Source organism: Bufo bufo, chromosome 1 (assembly GCF_905171765.1).
Source record: "Bufo bufo chromosome 1, aBufBuf1.1, whole genome shotgun sequence".
NCBI lineage: Eukaryota > Metazoa > Chordata > Amphibia > Anura > Bufonidae > Bufo > Bufo bufo.
The window spans coordinates 785,540,189-785,561,177 of NC_053389.1; the positions used below are offsets into that span (position 1 = coordinate 785,540,189).

At 46.9% G+C, this 20,989-nt stretch overlaps 2 protein-coding genes across 2 annotated transcripts in view; both read left to right on the top strand.

Moving 5' to 3' along the window:
- Window positions 1-582: 582 nt before the first annotated feature.
- LOC120986377 lies at window positions 583-20,890 on the top strand. The gene is made up of 2 exons (XM_040414915.1): window positions 583-2,683; window positions 20,875-20,890. Exon 1 carries the CDS (start codon window positions 1,159-1,161, stop codon window positions 2,143-2,145), a length of 987 nt encoding a protein of 328 aa, XP_040270849.1. The 5' UTR covers window positions 583-1,158; the 3' UTR covers window positions 2,146-2,683; window positions 20,875-20,890.
- The window catches only part of P2RY11 (purinergic receptor P2Y11), a 31,514-nt gene continuing 16,550 nt past the window's right edge, over window positions 6,026-20,989 (top strand). Inside the window, exon 1 of the mRNA XM_040414916.1 lies at window positions 6,026-6,058. The gene's annotated coding sequence lies outside the window, so the exon portion shown is untranslated. The remainder of the gene's footprint in view (window positions 6,059-20,989) is intronic.

The following is a 20,989-nucleotide window of genomic DNA, read 5'->3' on the forward strand; positions in this document are numbered from 1 at the left end:
AGGCTCTTTGGGGCCCAGTTGGCCGAGTTCATTTCTGCCGCAACGGGGGGCAAGAGTACTCATCTGCCTCAACCCAGGACCAAGCGCCCTTTTCGATCTCTGGCTTCAGGTTTCCGGGTCCAGTCCTTTCGTCGCTTCTCCACTGCCAGGACGTCGTCGTCCTCGTCAGCCGGGGGATCCCAGGACTCCCGCAAAAAGCCCTTCTTCAAGCCCCAGCCCTCTTGGCGACCACGGGCGCAGTCAGCCCGTCCTCCTGCTCCCAAGCAGCCCTCCGCATGAAGGGGTGCCCCCACCCCTCGTGGTGGGGGGCCGTCTGCTCTCCTTTCAACAGGTTTGGAGGGCTCACGTTCAAGACGCCTGGGCTCTGGAAATTGTGACGTCCGTTTACAAGTTGGATTCGCGTCCAGTCCACCGGAACGTTTTTTCCCTTCTCGCGTTCCGGGGGATCCGGCCAGGGCCTCGGACCTCCTTTTTGCGGTCTCCTCTCTTCTGGACCGTGGTGTCATTTCCCCCATTTCCCCGGAAGAACAAGGGACAGGTTTCTACTCAAACCTGTTCGTTGTTCCAAAGAAGGAGGGGTCGGTGCGTCCGATCCTGGATCTGAAACTTCTCAACAAGTTTCTACAGGTGCGGAAGTTTCGCATGGAGTCCCTCCGCTCCGTTATTGTTTCTCTGCTTCCAGGAGAATTTCTCGCGTCTGTGGACATTCAAGACGCCTACTTGCACGTCCCTATTGCAGAGTCTCACCATCGTTTTCTGCGTTTTGCCATCTGGGGTCGTCATTACCAGTTCGTCGCCCTGCCTTTTGGGTTGGCGACCGCCCCTCGAGTTTTTACCAAGATTCTGGCGCCTCTAATGGTGCTTCTTCGCACCAGGTGCATCTCTTTGTTGCCCTACCTGGACGACATCTTGATAAAAGCCCCGTCTCTTCCACAGGCCGAGGACAGCGTCCGAATCACTGTTCAATCCCTAGAACGGTTCGGTTGGCTGATCAATCTCCCCAAGTCCTCTCTGCGCCCCTCCCAGAGACTCTCTTTCCTGGGGATGGTCTTGGACACTTCGGTTTCTCGGGTGTTTCTTCCGGATTCCAAGTCCTCCCAGATTCGGCTGGCAGTGTAGCTCCTTCTACGATCTCCGCGTTCCACCATTCGGGAGTGCATGCGGGTTCTGGGCCTTATGGTTGCCTCCTTCGAGGCGATTCCGTATGCCCAATTCCACACTCGACCGCTACAACAGATGATCCTTGCCCTCTGGGACAAGACCTCTCGGGGTCTGGACGCTCCCGTCCGCCTGTCCCGGCAAGTTCGGGCGTCTCTCCCTTGGTGGCAGTCCTCTCTGAACCTATCGTCAGGAAGGTCCTTCCTTCCATTCTCCTGGACGATAGTCACCACCGATGCTAGCCTCATCGGTTGGGGAGGCGTTCTCCGGAACCTCACAGTTCAGGGGGTCTGGTCGACGGAGGAATCCCGTCTACCGATAAACGTTTTGGAGCTGAGGGCGATTTTCCACTCCCTCTCCCACTGGACTCCTCTCCTTGCAACTCGTCCGGTGCGTGTTCAGTCGGACAATGCCACGGCTGTGGCTTACGTCAATCATCAGGGCAGGACCCGCAGTCGGGCAGTGATGCGGGAAGTGGCGAGGATCCTCCTATGGGCAGAGTCTCATGTTCCAGTATTGTCGGCGGTGTACATTCCAGGAGTCGACAACTGGACGGCGGATTTTCTGAGTCGCACCAAGGTGGATCCGGGAGAGTGGTCTCTACATCCAGAGGTGTTCGAGGACATCTGCCACCGATGGGGCCATCCAGACGTGGATTTAATGGCATCCCGGCTCAACAACAAGGTGCCGGTGTTTCTGGCCCGCGCTCGGGACCCGCGGGCGTACGGAGTAGACGCGCTGGTGTCTCCATGGCAGCGAGTCAGCCTCCTCTATGTCTTCCCTCCACTTCCTCTGTTGCCGAAGTGCTGCGCAAGATCGAGGCGGAGGGGATACCGACCATTCTCATCGCCCCAGATTGGCCTCGCCGCGCCTGGTTCTCAAACGTCGCTCGAATGCTGGCGGACGTTCCGTGGCCTCTTCCCGACAGAGAGGATCACCTGTCTCAGGGACCGCTCTTCTACCAGAATTCACGGCAGCTGCGTTTAATGGCGTGGCTATTGAGACCTCCATCCTGAGGAAGAGGGGGTTCTCTGATGCGGGGGTGAGAACCATGATCAGGGCTCGGAAACCGGCTTCTTCACGGATCTATTATCGCACCTGGAGGGCCTATCTGACCTTTTGTGAGAAATCGGGTTTTCCGCCCCTTCGTTTCTCTGTCCCAGTGGTGCTGTCTTTTCTCCAGTCCGGCCTCGAGGTGGGGCTGTTGCTCAGTTCTTTGAAGGGTCAGGTTTCGGCCCTGGCTGTCTTTTTTCAAAGGTCCATTGCCTTTTTGGGACCTGTGAGAACCTTCCTGCAGGGGGTGGCGTATTTGGTTCCTCCGTATGTTCCTCCCTTGCCCCCCTGGGATCTCAACTTGGTCCTGCGTGCCCTTCAGGCGGCGCCTTTTGAGCCTCTGAGGGAGGTCTCGCTGGTCTTACTCACCTGGAAGGTAGTTTTTCTGGTGGCCATAACCTCCATCAGGCGGGTTTCGGAGCTGGCCGCACTTTCCTGCCAGGAGCCTTTTCTGATTTTTCACCAGGATAAAGTGGTGCTCCGGCCGGTTCCTTCTTTTTTGCCCAAGGTGGTTTCTCCCTTCCACCTTAACGAGGATCTTGTCCTGCCCTCTTTTTGTCCTTCTCCGGCAAACCCCAAGGAACGCGCTGTCCACTCCCTGAAGATGTATCTGGGGGCTACCGCCTCCTTCCGTCGTTCGGACTCCCTCTTTGTGATTCCCGAGGGGCCTCGTAAGGGTCTGGCGGCTTCCAAAGTCACTGTGGCGCGGTGGATCCGTTCCGCTATTGCTGCGGCCTATCGCACTCGTGGCCAGGTTCCCCCGTCTCGGATTACCGCTCACTCCACAAGGGCAGTGGGAGCTTCCTGGGCTAGACGCAATCGCGCCTCCGCCTCACAGTTGTGTAAGGCTGCCACTTGGTCGTCCTTACATACTTTCACGAAGTTCTAACAGTTGCACTCGCTGGCCTCGGCTGATGCTGTCCTTGGGCGCAGGGTATTGCTGGCTGTGGTTCCTGTTTGACTGCTGGACGTTTCTTCTCCTTGCGGTGTTGGGTTTTTTCTGTTTTCCCACCCCATGGACTGCTTTTGGACGTCCCATGGTCTGTGTCCCCCAATGGAATGTACGAGAAAAGGAGTTTTTTTGTGAAACTCACCTGTAAAATCTTTTTCTCGTCTTTTCCATTGGGGGACACAGCTCCCTGCCCTTTTTTCATTTACGCATCATGGTGTGCCGATGTGATGGTTTCCATTGTGTTTTTTCCATTCTCCTTCTCCTACTGCTTTTGCAACGACTGAAGTCCTCCTGAAGGAGCCTGGGGGTATAGCCCGAGGAGGAGGAGCTTCTTTTTTGCATAGTGTCCCTCCTAGTAATACCTCTAAGCTTTACCCATGGTCTGTGTCCCCCAATGGAAAAGACGAGAAAAAGATTTTACAGGTGAGTTTCACAAAAAATCTCCTTATCATAATCTCCATTTTACTCATGGAGATGATTCAGAACCTTCTTCAGGCAATACTTTACTACATGCTGAAAGTTGCCATTCAACTCAATTAAAAACCTTCCCATAGGCGAATGCATTGGTGCCAGATGCGCTTGCTCTGCTGACACTTATTAGCCATCAGGAATGTAGAACTATTATACTAGGATTATCTGGACGTGGTGGCTCTAGGAACCCACTACATAGAGCTGAAGACCTGGTCCCCTTGTATCACGTGACCAATTAAAGGGTTTCCGTAACAATAATTAGTCGGCACTGCTATATTCCTGCTGATCGGTGCATGTGTCTCAAGGATGGCATTCCAAATTCAATAGTAGTAGAAGAAGACCTGCACTCTGTCTTGATAGCTTGTAGATAGTTTTTTTTATTGTCACATATTACTGGTACTGTGACGTGTTTCGGCAATGAATATGCCTTTTTCAAACAGTTTGAAAAAGGCATATTCATTGCCGAAACGCGTCACAGTACCAGTAATATGTGACAATAAAAAACTATCTACAAGCTATCAAGACAGAGTGCCGGTCTTCTTCTACTACAATTAAAGGGGTTGTCCGGTTTCTGAGTTGAACTCGGACATACCCATAATTTCACCCAGGCAGCCCCCCTGATGTTAGCATCAGAGCAGTTCATGCTCTAATGTGCTCCCTTGCCCTGCGCTGGATCGCACAGGGCAAGGGCTCTTTTTGTTTACAGTACACTGCCAGGCGGAAGCTTCCGCCCTGCAGTGTGTTCGATGATGTCACCGGCTCTGATGGGCGGGTTTTAGCCCTGCCCTAGCCGTTTTACAGGCTAGGGCAGCACTAAAGCCCACCCATCAGTGCCGGTGACGTCACCAGGCTCGCTGCTGGACGGAAGCCTCCGCTTGGCAGCCCTAAGAGGAGCCCGGTGCATCACCGGAACTCCAAAAAATGCCTTTGCCCTGCTCCGATGCTCAAGTCAGGGGGGCTGCCTGGGTGACAATGAGGATATGTCCGGGTTCAGCTCTGAACCCGGATAACCCCTTTAACATGATGCAAGTGGAACAGGTCATGGCTGCAACGCTGTCAAAGCGGATGTTGACAACAGGGGACCTGAGTGAGGTAGCGGTGGCCAGGCAGTGAAGGAGATGGAACCCAGCAGCAGGGAGCAGGTAAGTATGCTTTCCTTTTGAGGTCTGACCAGGAGGGGTAAACAACCCCTTTAAAATTTTCCTTCACTGGAACTAAGGTGCCACGGCCAACCCCTTAAGAACACCCCCATAGCATTACCCCTTCTCCACCATCTTTACAGTTCGCACACTGCAGTCTGGCAGGTAACATTCTCCTGGCATTCACCAACCCAGACTCATCCATCAGACCACCAGATAGAGAAGCGTAATTCATGACTCCACAGAAGACGTTTCTACTGCTCGTGAGTCCAGTGGTGACGCTATTTACATGACTCCATCTGACGATTGCCATTGTGCTTGATGTATGGCTTGCATGCAGCTGCTTGGCCATGGAAATCCATGTCATGAAGCTCCTGGGACAATTTTTGCTGATTTTAATACCAGAAGAGGTTTGGACTTTGCAGTTATGGAGTCAGAAGAGTGTTGGTGACTTTTATGCACCCAGTGACCGAAATCTGAAACTTTACTGGTATCCTGTTTATTGCTCAGATCTTCTTCCAGCCAAAGGGTACCATGATGCTTTTTCAGACATTGACATTTTAATACAGGATGACATTTTTAGCTTTTTATGGAACAGACTGGCACTGAGCGTTTAGTCCTCTATTGTAGACTTACATAGCAGGGATCCATTCAGGGCATAATTTGGATCTTCTATCTTCTTTGGTCCAAATACTGACAATGTCTACCCTGCATTTTTGAGCTATGTTGGTCTAACAGATAGTGGGTTTCAATCGCCCATAATGGATGGCCCTCACTTTCTAAAGAATCTGAAAGCTCAAGATAGATATGATTATCATTGACTGGCAGGGCTGCATCTGTAACCAAAGGTGTAACTTGAAGCTCCTGGGCCCAAAGCAAAATCTGTATTAAGGCCTCCCACCTACCATGGACCATTTGACAGAAAGATCTTTAGATCCTCACCCATCAAAACCCAGATGTGACTATCTCTGCACCCCCTATTGCTACAGCCCTGCCTATGATTGTATTTTATAGAATAGTTAATCTGACCTTTAATAACATCATATTGCTCAATACTGGCACCAGCCTGAAGAACTGACGAAAGCTGGTCACACGTTTTTTGACATTCTTTAGATGCCTGTATTTTTATGTTGGCGGTTCCTCTTTCTTGGGTTCAGCCCCCTGTATGTCATCATCGTTGTAACCACATCACCTCAGAGCCAGGAGGCTGCCTGAACATTCATGACATACAACTGATGGAAGAAGGCTCTGTACAGATTCATGTGGTGATGGACACATCATGATGGTAAGTCCTCGGATGGTCAACCATTGTCACCGTTTTAGAATTTCCCTTGATTTTTCTCAGATTTCTGGACTATAGTTCATTTTCCTGCAGTTCTTGGTCTTTGTTTTGATGATTCTATTTGTTTTATGATTTAGGCAAGACTGCGTGACAATCAATATGGCCACCATTACCGCTGTTATATTTTATAGGGTTGTCTTTTCATTACTTTAAATACCCTATTTAGAGAATTCTTGGACATAATGGAAGATCTCATAGTTCAAGTCATCTGTTAGCTAGATCATCTACAAAGACTGTGTCTCGCTCTGGAGGACCTGGTAGGTCTGTGCATTACATGGAGAGCCCATTGTTTTCAATGGGAACAGTGTGTGTGGCAAGAATTGCATAGTACCGTGTTAGCCAGAAATAACTATGTGACGTTGAATACCTTTGCGTTAAAAAATACAAGGGAGCGATACCATTATAGGCTAACCAGAAAAAAATTTGTAAGCTTTTTGGATCACAAAAGCTCCACGATGCTAGGGAGGCTCATCACCATCGCGGCCTGCTATGGAGATACAGCGGCGCCCGTGCGGGAATGAGGATTGATGCGGATGTTGGAGAGCAGGTAAGTATAATTTATATGAGGGGCCCGGGCATTGGGGGGCATGTTTTAGACTTTGAATAATCCCTTTAAGACTGTATTACACAGCCTGATATGGCGGACGATTGTCGTGAGGGAAGCATTCCCTCCCATCAATCGGCTGCTCACTAACGGAGGAGACTGCTGCTATTACATGCAGCGATCTTCTCCACAGCACAATCTGCCACCTGCAAACGATAATTTTTTAACATGTCAAAAGATTTGGATTTCCCAATGATCGTTCATCGGGCAATCTGCGGCAGTATTACACTGCCAGATGATCTCTAACGAGTGTTTTTGCAAACACTTGTTAGCGATTATCTGATGAAAAATCGGGCAGTGTAATACAGGCTTTATAGGATGTTACAGCATAACATGGACATGGGGGAATGCATAATTAAGATAAGGCAGAGCAACAAGTGGACATCGTCAGCAGAGACAATGTAGATTAAGGATTGAGAATCCTACTGAGGGAGGAGTGAATTGTGTCTAAATAGTGGGTCAGTCCATCACTTAATGACTGGAATGTAGTCATAATTTTAAGTTCCTAAGTTTTCCAGTCTCTATCATTTAGGGATGAGCGAATCGACTTAGGATGAAACATCCGAAGTCGATTCGCATAAAACTTCGTTTCAATACTGTACGGAGCGAGCGCTCCATAAAATATTAGAATGTATTGGCTCCGATGAGCCGAAGTTATTACTTCGCAAAGTCTCGCGAGACTTCGCATAATAACTTAAGAAATTTATTTATATGTAAAAAAAACATTTCCCGAACTTGGGTTCAGTTCCAAGTGGTACCTGAGAGTGAGCCTGACGGTCAGATGAAGTTTTTATGAAATGTCAGTAGTTGTTCTTTCGAGCCAGTCCAGATAAGCAGTAGATCATCGATATACCAAAAGTACGCCAGAGGTTTGGTGGTGCAGGTCGTTAGAAAATCCTCCTCTAGTTTGGCCATAAAAAGGTTGGCATACTGTGGTGACAATCTACTGCCCGTGGTGCTACCCGTAGGTATATGTCTTCCCCAAAAGAAAAGTAATTGTGGTGAAGTACATACCCGATCAGTTGCAGGGCCAGTTCCGTAGCAATATTTTATTTTTTTGCAAGATGTACTGACATGTGTCTATGCAATCCTTGTGAGGGATATTAGAGTATAGGGACTCTACATCCATAGTCACAAATTTGTGTCTTCTGGAAATGGTTCAATGGCTGACAGTTTGCGCAGAATGTCTGTGGTGTCCTGGATATAACTGGGTGTCCTTTTCATCAAGGGTTTGAGCATATTCTCTGTTCATTGTGAGATACCTTCAGATAAGACCACGATACCTGAAATGATTGGTCTGCCAGGATTCCCTTCTTTATGTATTTTCGGTAACATATAAAAGTTCCCCCTTTTAGGACTATCCGGTATAAGGTCCAGTAGGGTGGGCGATTCCCAGTTGAAGTTCTTTATAATTTGTATAAGCCCTTATGTAAACCTTCTGGTAGAGTCTTCCTTAAGCAGTGTGTAGTATCTTTTGTTCTAGAGATGTCTGTGCCTTGAACAAAATGCAATGTCTTCATAATCACTACAGCTCCACATTTATCCGCTGGTTTGATGATGATATTTTTGTTGGATTTCAATTATTTATTGTCCTCCTTTCCTCTACACTGAGATAGTGCTCTGTGAGGTCTGCAGGGAAATTAATCATTTGAAGCCATGTTCTCTGACAGGTTATAGCTGAGAGCTGTGGGTCCCAACAGTGGGATCCCTTTTGGAGACCCTTCTAACAAAAAGGTATTGTGCAAAGTGGAGAACCCCTTTAGCAGCTGCCATAACAGCCATTACAAGTGCTGGCAGACATATTTCTCAATATCCTGTTTACAAATCTGCCAAGTTCTGCAGCCATACAGGAACTGGGGCCCTCACATCCATAGTTTATTAGAGGCTTATAAATTAAGAAATTAGAGTAGCCTTGTAGTTTAAACCACGTTACCTGCAGCTGGCACCAGGGGCGTTGCTAGGGTCTTAAAAAATCAGGGGCACAAGCCCCAAGGCACATGCCTACCCCCGGAAAACAATTATAATATACTGGAATATATACTGTATGTGTGTGTGTGTATGTGTATATATATTGTAGGGATTTCCCAAATGGTAGCCTTCAGATAAATACACAGTAGCCTTTTAGTGGTGGAAATCAAAGTAATAAATGTCTTTTATTGTCGGCACACCACAATTCAACAGGCGGTAGTGATCAGCTTACTTCAGCTGACACTTAAAGAAAAACAATTCAGTCTTGAATCTGAACAATCACATTTTAATAGCTTTGGGTGTATCCCATCAGGCCCCTGTGACTTATTTGTATTAATTTTAGAAAGCTGACTTAGAACCTAGGCTCCCCTAGCAGTATATACACAGCCTTCCCTAGCAGTATATACACAGCCTCTCCTAGCAGTATATACACAGCCTCCCCTAGCAGTATATACACAGCCTCTCCTAGCAGTATATACACAGCCTCTCCTAGCAGTATATACACAGCCTCCCCTAGCAGTATGTACACAGCCTCTCCTAGCAGTATATACACAGCCTCCCCTAGCAGTATGTACACAGCCTCTCCTAGCAGTATATACACAGCCTCTCCTAGCAGTATATACACAGCCTCCCCTAGCAGTATGTACACAGCCTCTCCTAGCAGTATATACACAGCCTCCCCTAGCAGTATGTACACAGCCTCTCCTAGCAGTATATACACAGCCTCCCCTAGCAGTATATACATAGGCTCCCCTAGCAGTATATACATAGCCTCTCCTAGCAGTATATACACAGCCTCTCCTAGGAGTATATACATAGGCTCCCCTAGCAGTATATACACAGCCTTCCCTAGCAGTATATACACAGCCTCTCCTAGCAGTATATACACAGCCTCCCCTAGCAGTATGTACACAGCCTCTCCTAGCAGTATATACACAGCCTCTCCTAGCAGTATATACACAGCCTCCCCTAGCAGTATGTACACAGCCTCTCCTAGCAGTATATACACAGCCTCCCCTAGCAGTATGTACACAGCCTCTCCTAGCAGTATATACACAGCCTCCCCTAGCAGTATATACATAGGCTCCCCTAGCAGTATATACATAGCCTCTCCTAGCAGTATATACACAGCCTCTCCTAGGAGTATATACATAGGCTCCCCTAGCAGTATATACACAGCCTTCCCTAGCAGTATATACACAGCCTCTCCTAGCAGTATGTACATAGGCTCCCCTAGCAGTATATACACAGCCTCTCCTAGCAGTATATACATAGGCTCCCCTAGCAGTATATACACAGCCTCTCCTAGCAGTATATACACAGCCTTCCCTAGCAGTATGTACACAGCCTCTCCTAGCAGTATATACACAGCCTCCCCTAGCAGTATGTACACAGCCTCTCCTAGCAGTATGTACACAGCCTCTCCTAGCAGTATATACACAGCCTATCCTAGCAGTATATACACAGCCTCTCCTAGGAGTATATACATAGGCTCCCCTAGCAGTATATACATAGCCTCTCCTAGCAGTATATACACAGCCTCTCCTAGGAGTATATACATAGGCTCTCCTAGCAGTATATACACAGCCTCTCCTAGCAGTATATACACAGCCTCTCCTAGCAGTATATACACAGCCTCTCCTAGCAGTATATACACAGCCTCTCCTAGCAGTATATACACAGCCTCTCCTAGCAGTATATACACAGCCTCCCCTAGCAGTATGTACACAGCCTCTCCTAGCAGTATATACACAGCCTCTCCTAGCAGTATATACATAGTCTCCCCTAGCAGTATATACACAGCCTCTCCTAGCAGTATATACATAGGCTCCCCTAGCAGTATATACATAGGCTCCCCTAGCAGTATATACACAGCCTCTCCTAGCAGTATATACATAGGCTCCCCTAAGAATTATAACATGCAATCACTAGATTGCTATTCTCATAGACTAGCATTGAAGTCTATGATGATTTTACTACTTTCCTATGGAGCCCTATTACAGGCAAGGGCTCCATAGGAAATACTATGCAGCAGCCTCCTGTCATCCACAAAGACAGGGACTGCTGCAAGCCTGCACACAAGCTTCGGCTCCTAAAATCAATGCACGGGGGAGCCGGAGCATCACCAGAAGCGCACTCTTTCGGTTTTCAGCGTGCTCAGATGCTGTGATCAGAGTTGACCACGGCATCTGAGGTGCTAAATGTCTGCGATCGGCATTACTGCCGGTTGTGGACATGAGCCGCGGGTGTCTGCTATAAGAAGCAGGCGGCTATGGCGCCCGCAACCGGGCGCGATGTTTAAAGACCGTCCCGATGACATACATGTACGTCATCAGGTATGAAGGGGTTAATATGCGCCTGGCTGATGTCATTTGGGGCCCCACTGCAGCCCCACACTGGTGGCTCAATATAACCATAAAAAGAAGCCGCCAAAATAAAGCTATCGGCCAGAGATTCGGGGCAATGTGCTTGTAGTCCAAGCCCCGAATCTACATGCCTAGCGACGCCCCAGGCTGGCACCATAATCCCAAGAGGAGAAAACACCAGATATCTATAGATGGTTCCATAGTCACAAATGGAGGCAGCCACCAAATTACCTGCACAGTGGCGCACATAGAGAAGTAAGGTCCCCATAGCAAGGATCAAACCAGGCCCCCCACGCAGGACAGAAGGGTTTCCACCTAAACCCTTTTCATTGACCCTTGGGCCATTTTTCCACTGCCTCGTTTGCTAAAAGTTGTTCCTTTTAGAGGGTAGAGTCCTGACCAAGTTTTCACCTCCAGCAGAAGAGGAGACGATCCCAACTAAGACTGGGCCCCCTCTTGTCCTGGGCCCCATAGCAGTCGCATGGTCTGCCGCTATGGTAGTTATGCCCCTGCACCTGCAGATGGTGCCATACTTACTTTCAGGAGGATAAAAAAAAAACACATCTAACCTGCTGATGACGCCATAGTCACAAAGAAAGAAAACACCACACCTTACCTGCACAAGGGTAGAAAACACATTACCCGCAGATGGCGCCATAGACACACCAGGTTTCATTTAAATGGCAACATAATCACAAGTGGAGAAAACACAAAATTGGGCATTTATAAGACTATGGGTCGGGAGACCCTGCTCTGCAGATTCACAAAGAGGGTGATTACCTATAGCCTACTTTCACCAATGGGGGGCCTGTTTCCTGGGTGCCCCCACTAGTGCAACTAGGGCAGTCATCTGTTGATCGTCTTCATCCTACCACTAAAACCTTCACTCTTAGCTCCAGTGTTTGCAAATTTTCTGCCCAATTCCTTATAAAAATGCAAGTTATGGTTTTTCATGTTGTGCAGTCTGCTGGCGATTACACACGTGTTCACACAGGCCGGTGATAACCCGACAAAGAAACAAACGCTCATATATCAGCCCATCGCATCATTTATGTGGCACCAAAAATGTGCCAGCAGCACACCTATATATATTGCATAATTGCCAACTTTTCGTAGTTGGCTAGCAGGAGATGGTGGCAGGGTGCGGGCACCCCCCTTTTTCCTAGGCCCTGACCCTTTTTGGGGACAGGAGAGGCCACAGCAAGGACTTTTGTGGACCGACTCATGTGCTTCAGAAAACTGGTGTACATAACACCAGACATCTCTAGCTCCTTAATAATTGTGGTGCATCTCCCACCAGCGCAAAATATATCAAGACCATACACAACGTCAGTCTTCATCTCCCCGTATGTGCCTTGTGATGAAACCCTTTGGATTTCAGTAAGGTCCTGTCAATTTTCAGGCAGTGAAGTCGAGTGCCCTTAGAAAATGGCAGAGCTGCCTGCCCTGAGATACGAGGTTCTGCATGGGAAGGGGGGGAGAAGGCTTCCCCAATGTATCCCTCAACTCATCAACATAAGTTTGGAAAACTAGGATCAGAGATCTGTCATAGGATCCGTCCTCGGTCATTGTCAATGGGGACAAGACGGTGTCACCAGAATGTATTCCGTTCCATTACATTGTGTTCCCATGAGGCACGCATAAGTGCTGCAAGCAGTGTTTTTGAGTGCGTCATGGTATACGGAGAAAGATAGATCTGGCATGAAACACAATGTAAGTCAATGGTGCCGGATCCGTTTTCTCAGACACAATCCAGCGCCCATTGACTTACGATGGTTATAGTGTCGGATCCGTTTAGAGATAATACAACAGATGCAGACGGAAGCGTTTTTGCTGATCCATGACGGATCCGGCAAAGACACAGATGTAAAAGCAGCCTAAAGCCTGGCTGGCAGACAGCGGTCTGGAAGTGTTTTTAGACCAAACAGCTAACGTGTATTTTAGTCTGTGACCAGAACCTTTGAGGGGATTTGACCCGTCACCCGTGAGCTCCTGGTAAAATCCATAGCATCTGAAGCCAGGCACAGGCAGGAGCGCGATGTAATATGGAAGCTCCTGCCCAGCACTCACTCCGCTCCGCTAATAGCCTGCAGACCACATCGGTGCGTTCTTCTCACACACATAAGGGCATGAGTACTACTGGAGGCTTTATTACTTCTGTCACAGTCCTTATTCCTTCTTCTCATCATCCTCATCCTTTCTCTTCACCTTCATTCCTTTCTTACCATCCCCATCCTTTCTTCCCTTCCTTATCCTTTATTATTGTCTTCAGCCTCTCTTACGTTCCTCATCCTCTCTTGTGTTCCTCATCCTTTATTACCATCCCCACCCTCTCTTCTCATTTGAACCTTACCATCCATATCTTAATCAAAACTCCATCTCCTCTCTCATTACTGACTCAGGCCTCTGCTCGATCATGTTATCATGTTACTACCATATCTGCTACCAGGAGCAGGCCGTTTGGTTAATACGCCAGGGCTACAGGGGAACTGCAACCTCCTGGCCCCTTCCATGTGCAGTGCTCAGATCAGGTCACATAAGGCTTTCCGGATTAACAGATACCAGATTAATGGAATTTCGCTATATATTTATAAAGGTGCTGCCACATATCTCCCTGTAAATATACACCAAGCAGTTCTCATCGGTTGTCGGTTTAGGATGTAACTGATGCCAAACACCAGGGATTATATCATGTACAGTTGCAAGAAAAAGTATGACATCTATCAGGCTTCCCTTCCATCAGTGGTGGACATCTGCTTTGTAGAAAGCAGCTATAACATGACTGCTTGGGGGAAGGGGCCCAAAAGAAAGAGTTATGTGAGGAATTTCACCCCCTGGTGATGTCCTAGCCAAGCCCTACGTATACATAGTGTGCCTCCGGTTTTATTCTATCCTATAGTCACTTTCTAATGCAAATTAAGGCAACTAATTGGGATTAAGAGGTGAAAGTGCACCAACAGATTGGTCAGATAATCGTTGGTCAGATGGCCAATTACACACACAGATCTTTTTGATAGACACTGATTGGACAGATATTGGTCAGATAATCTGTCGGTGTAATACAGCCCTAAGGCCCTTTTACACAACACATTGATAGGTGAAATTATTGGGAAGCAGCTTTCCTAGGAGAGATCACTTCCGATGATTGTAAGGCTAAAAAAGCACACGATCAGGATTGCGTGGGGATTTTCCGTGCGGAAGAAACGCACCGTAGGTCATTTACATTGTATTCTGTGAGAATTTGAAATTCTCAATGCACACGATGCAGATTTTTTTCAATCAATTTATTTTATTTTTCCTGACCGGATTTTCTTCATTCACTTAGTAAAATCTGCACCAATTAATGCGGATTGACCGCACAGATTTGCCTGTGAACACCTGCGGATTTCAGTGCGGATTCTCCGCACGTGAATCCTGAACGTGTGCATGTACCCTAAATGTGCCACCAATTTTGGAGTTGCTCTTGGTTCACAGTGCTTTCGGATCTCTGTCTGCTGCTTCTCTCTAAAACACCAGCTACACACTTTAGCTGCTTACACAGCGGCTGCTTGTTCCACACTCTAGCTACAGCTTCCATCTATATGGGTGGGGCCAGCCCACACCCAGCAAATGTCTCCAAGGGGCCAAGGCATTAACCCTTTAATCCACTTCACACAACCTTGGGCCAAAAAAAAAAAAAGTAGAAATTAAACCGTTCTGACACCAAATACCAATATATACTGTCCCAGCAGAAACAAATACCACAGCCTACCACAAAATACTAATAATGTCTCCTGTAGTGCCTTCAGCAATAATAACGCTCTCCTATTGTTACCTCAGTAATAATAATGCCCACAGTAATGCCCCAGTGCCTTTAGTAAAGCCACCCATAGTGCACGCAGTATAAAATACGCCAGATCGTTATGTAACCAGTCAGCAGCCATGTGAAGGGCTCAGGGAGCACCCCTGGCATAGGTCCTTCAGGAATCATTCTGGTAGGGTCTATGGCCAGTCCACCCTTGTTTGTTCCCAATAATTGCCCCACTCTTACACCTGTGTAAGAGTGACATTAGGTCCTCTCCTCTAAGTTCAGATTTTTTTAGGTCCTTTTACTAGATTCCTATCGCTTAGGTCCTCAGCTCCATGTTGTGATTTCTTAGGTCCTTTCCTCCAGATTCTGATCTCTTAAGACCTCTCCTTCAAGTTCTGATATCTTAGGACCTTTCGTCCATGTTGTGCTCCCTTTGGTCCTTTCCTCCAGGTTCTGATCTCATGGAACCTCTCATCCAGGTTCTTATCTCTTAGGACCTCTCCAAGTTCTGATATCTTAGGACCTCTCTTCCATGCTGTGGTCTCTTAGGTCCTTTCCTCTAGGTTATGATCTCTTAGAACCTCTCCTTCAGGTTGTGGTCTCTTCGGTCCTTTCCTCCAGGTTCTGCTCTCATGGAACCTCTTACCCAGGTTCTTATCTCTTAGGTACTCTCCTCCAGGTTCTGATCTCTAAGGTCCTTTCCTCCTGTGTTGGCCTGTAAACACACCCGTGCAGTGTACAGTCGTGGCCAAAAGTTTTGAGAATTACATAAATATTGGAAATTGGAAAAGTTGCTGCTTAAGTTTTTATAATAGCAATTTGCATATACTCCAGAATGTTATGAAGAGTGATCAGATGAATTGCATAGTCCTTCTTTGCCATGAAAATTAACTTAATCCCCCAAAAAACTTTCCACTGCATTTCATTGCTGTCATTAAAGGACCTGCTGAGATCATTTCAGTAATCGTCTTGATAACTCAGGTGAGAATGTTGACGAGCACAAGGCTAGAGATCATTATGTCAGGCTGATTGGGTTAAAATGGCAGACTTGACATGTTAAAAGGAGGGTGATGCTTGAAATCATTGTTCTTCCATTGTTAACCATGGTGACCTGCAAAGAAACGCGTGCAACCATCATTGCGTTGCATAAAAATGGCTTCACAGGCAAGGATATTGTGGCTACTAAGATTGCACCTCAATCAACAATTTATAGGATCATCAAGAACTTCAAGGAAAGAGGTTCAATTCTTGTTAAGAAGGCTTCAGGGCGTCCAAGAAAGTCCAGCAAGCGCCAGGATCGTCTCCTAAAGAGGATTCAGCTGCGGGATCGGAGTGCCACCAGTGCAGAGCTTGCTCAGGAATGGCAGCAGGCAGGTGTGAGCGCATCTGCACGCACAGTGAGGCGAAGACTTTTGGAAGATGGCCTGGTGTCAAGAAGGGCAGCAAAGAAGCCACTTCTCTCCAAAAAAAACATCAGGGACAGATTGATCTTCTGAAGAAAGTATGGTGAATGGACTGCTGAGGACTGGGGCAAAGTCATATTCTGCGATGAAGCCTCTTTCCGATTGTTTGGGGCATCTGGAAAAAGGCTTGTCCGGAGAAGAAAAGGTGAGCGCTACCATCAGTCCTGTGTCATGCCAACAGTAAAGCATCCTGAGACCATTCATGTGTGGGGTTGCTTCTCATCCAAGGGAGTGGGCTCACTCACAATTTTGCCCAAAAACACAGCCATGAATAAAGAATGGTATCAAAACACCCTCCAACAGCAACTTCTTCCAACAACAGTTTGGTGAAGAACAATGCATTTTCCAGCACGATGGAGCACCGTGCCATAAGGCAAAAGTGATAACTAAGTGGCTTGGGGACCAAAACGTTGACATTTTGGGTCCATGGCCTGGAAACTCCCCAGATCTTAATCCCATTGAGAACTTGTGGTCAATCCTCAAGAGGCGGGTGGACAAACAAAAACCCACTAATTCTGACAAACTCCAAGAAGTGATTATGAAAGAATGGGTTTCTATCAGTCAGGAATTGGCCCAGAAGTTGATTGAGAGCATGCCCAGTCGAATTGCAGAGGTCCTGAAAAAGAAGGGCCAACACTGCAAATACTGACTCTTTGAATAAATGTCATGTAATTGTCGATAAAAGCCTTTGAAACGTATGAAGTGCGTCTAATTATATTTCACTACATCACAGAAACAACTGAAACAAAGATCTAAAAGCAGTTTAGCATCAAACTTGTGTGAAAACTAATATTTGTGTCATTCTCAAAACCTTTGGCCACGACTGTAGGTGCAATCAAGGGGCAGTTAGTGCTGCAACAACAATCAACTTCACTGAAGAGGATGCAATCAAAGGTTAATTGTCAGAGCCAGGCAGTAGAGACATAGGGGCACATTTATTAAGACCAGCGTTTTAGACGCCGGTCTTAATAGGCCCTATGTATGGCGGTGGATCTGTCGAAGTTATGTAGAGGCCCGAGCTTCCTTGCTGTCTTACATTTACACTATTTTCTATGCCTAAACCAGGCGTAGAAAATAAATGAGACTAGTCTTGCTCGGCTCTGTCAATCAGTGATTCGAGGTAGGGGCTGGCAAAGGAGAGGAGTGGTGCATGAGAGCAACGGTGGTGCCCTTGTTGCACTAAAGCCTCATTTGCATATTTCTAAAACCAAGGACAGCATTGTAACCAGATGAGGTAATCCGATTTGCCGTTGCTTAAATAGGGATGTCACTGGTGACAGCCTCCCTCTAACAAGGCGATCATCTGAGATGGCAGCTGTCCAGCCAATCTCCTCCCGGCAAAATCCGGAGCTGAAAAATCTGCTTTTTACTAGCATTTTAGAAGAGTTTTTGGTTTTAGGGTATGTTCACACAACGGATTTTGAAAATCCACCTGCAAAATTCAGTGCGAAATTCATGCATCTTTTTTTTCTGCATATTTTTTAACGCATTTTTTTTATTAATATATTTTTTTTTACATATTTTTTTTTAACCGAAAAACGCATGGACACGTATGGAGCTCTTTTCTTTGTTTCCCATTCATTTCAATGGGAGATTTAGCGCAGATTCTGCCCCAGGATAGAGCATGCTGCGTCTTTTTTCCACGTGGAAAAAACAAAAAAAATAAGTGCTGTTTCCCATTGAAATGAATGAGAGGCTGTTTTAAGGGAATTTTTTGGAGCTGATTTTGAGGTAGAAACGCTCCAAAATCAGCACCAAAAACTCAATCCTGAGTTTTCAGTAATGGAATCTGCGGCAGATTTTGATCGCGTGAACATAGCCTGAAAGTTCTCGCCCCCTAGATCGGGGATGTTCATCTTGACCAGACTGCTAGGCCGCCCCTGCTCTACATATCAGGTGAGGGGGTGAGAACAATGGGATCAGCCATGGATATCACACAATGTTTATTCCTGTGACCAGATATCTTCAAAAGTATTGACATTACTGTTAGGGCACATTCACACGAACGTGTGCTGCCCGTTGCCGTATTGCGGCCCGCATTTGCGTATCCGCAATACACGGGCACCGTTCCATGTGCATTCTGCATCACGGATGCAGACCTTCACTTCAATGGGTCCACAAATCCGGAGATGCGGAACGGTGCGGAATGGAACACTACGGAGGGCTTTCTGGGGTTCCTTTCCGTGCCTCCGCACCGCAAAAAGATAGAACTTGCTCTATCTTTTTGCGGAACGGACGGATCGCGGACCCATTCAAGTGAATGGGTCTGCGATCCCCATGCGGCTTCCCCACGGACGGTGCCCGTGCATTGCGGACTGCAATTGGCGGTCCACAGCGCGGGCATCACACGGTCGTGTGAACAAGCCCTTAGTATCAGTTAGGGGGCGTGAATACTTATTGTTTTGAGTTTTATTTTGTGTAATTATCATCAGTCAATACCGACATAAATAATATATAAAATTATATCATACTTCCCCAGTTACTTCCTGCATTTTTCCAGCAATAGCGCCACTCTTCTCTATAGGCAGTGTCTGGTACTGCAGTGTGAGCAGGTTTATTGGACTATAAGCTCCGCTGGTGCGGAATGCATTCTTTGTACTGCGCTGTAGTATAGGTTGGCACTGTATAGTAACCTTAAAGAGATCCTGTCAACCTACATGCTCGTTTCTAGATGTCTGGGTTGCTTTTGGCGGCCCCTTGGCCAGGGCATTTAGATACATAGCCAGACCCTTATTTCTGATATTTGCGGACTCTATACTGATAGGGAATGTCCCACAGGATTGGCGCATGGCAAATGTGGTGCCAATATTCAAAAAGGGTCCAAAAACAGAGCTTGTAAACTATAGGCCGGTAAGTTTAACATCTGTTGTGGGTAAACTGTTTGAAGGTTTTCTGAGAGATGATATCTTAGAGCATTTCAATGGAAATAAGCAAATAACACCATATCAGCATGGCTTCATGAGGGATCGGTCATGTCAAACTAATTTAATCAGTTTCTATGAGGAGGTAAGTTCTAGACTTGACAGCGGCGAATCAATGGATGTCGTATATCTGGACTTCTCCAAAGCATTTGACACTGTACCGCATAAAAGGTTAGTATATAAAATGAGAATGCTCGGACTGGGAGAAAACATCTGTATGTGGGTAAGTAACTGGCTCAATGATAGAAAACAGAGGGTGGTTATTAACGGTACATACTCAGATTGGGTCATTGTCACTAGTGGAGTACCTCAGGGGTCAGTATTGGCCCCTATTCTCTTCAATATATTTATTAATGATCTTGTAGAAGGCTTGCACAGTAAAGTATCAATTTTTGCAGATGACACTAAACTGTGTAAAATAATTAACACTGAAGAGGACAGTATACTACTACAGAGGGATCTGGATAGATTGGAGGCTTGGGCAGATAAGTGACAAATGTAAGGTTATGCACATGGGAAGGAATAATGCAAGTCACCCGTACATACTAAATGGTAAAACACTGGGTAAGGGCTCAAGCACTCCGAGACATACGGTCTGTGAGCGGGCCATATGTCCCGGAGCGGCATACATAGGTTACTATGATGTTGTGCGCATTGGGCCGCCCGCGGGGCTATTGCCCTGCACTCATCATATCATATAAGTGCAGAACAAAAGTCCGGCGGGCGGCCCGATGCGCACAGCATCATAGTAACCTATGTATGCCGCTCCGGGACATATGGCCCGCTCACAGACCGTATGTCTCGGAGGGCATAAGGTCGTGTGCATGAGCCCTAACACTGACATGGAAAAGGACCTAGGAATATTAATGAACAGCAAACTAAGCAGTAAAAACCAGTGTCTGGCAGCTGCTGCCAAGGCCAATAAGATAATGGGTTGCATCAGAAGGGGCATAGATGCCCGTGATGAGAACATAGTCCTACCACTTTACAAATCATTAGTCAGACCACACATGGAGTACTGTGTACAGTTCTGGGCTCCAGTGAACAAGGCAGACATAGCAGAGCTGGAGAGGGTCCAGAGGAGGGCAACTAAAGTAATACCTGGAATGGGGCAACTACAGTACCCTGAAAGATTATCAAAATTAGGGTTATTCACTTTAGAAAAAAGACGACTGAGGGGAGATCTAATTAATATGTATAAATATATCAGGGGTCAGTACAGAGATCTCTCCCATCATCTATTTATCCCCAGGACTGTGCCTGTGACGAGGGGACATCCTCTGCGTCTGGAGGAAAGAAGGTTTGTACACAAACATAGAAGAGGATTCTTTACGGTAAGAGCAGTGAGACTATGGAACTCTCTGCCTGAGGAGGTGGTGATGGTGAGTACAATACAGGAATTCAAGAGGGGCCCGGATGTATTTCTGGAGTGTAATAATATTACAGGCTATAGCTACTAGAGAAGGGTCGTTGATCCAGGGAGTTATTCTGATTGCCTGATTGGAGTCGGGAAGGAATTTTTTATTCCCCTAAAGTGGGGAAAATTGGCTTTTTTTAGCCTTCCTCTGGATCAACTTGTAGGATGACAGGCCGAACTGGATGGACAAATGTCTTTTTTCCGCCTTATAAACTATGTTACTATGTAAGGCTACTTTCACACTAGCGTTCAGAGAGGATCCGTCTGGTGTCTGCACAGACGGATCCTCTCCTATAATGCAGACGTTTGGATCCGTTCAGAACGGATCCGTCTGCATTGTAGTTT

Excerpts from the sequence above, each read along its gene's own strand:
- LOC120986377 (XM_040414915.1), top strand. The coding sequence starts at position 1,159 with ATGCGGGTTCTGGGCCTTATGGTTGCCTCCTTCGAGGCGATTCCGTAT.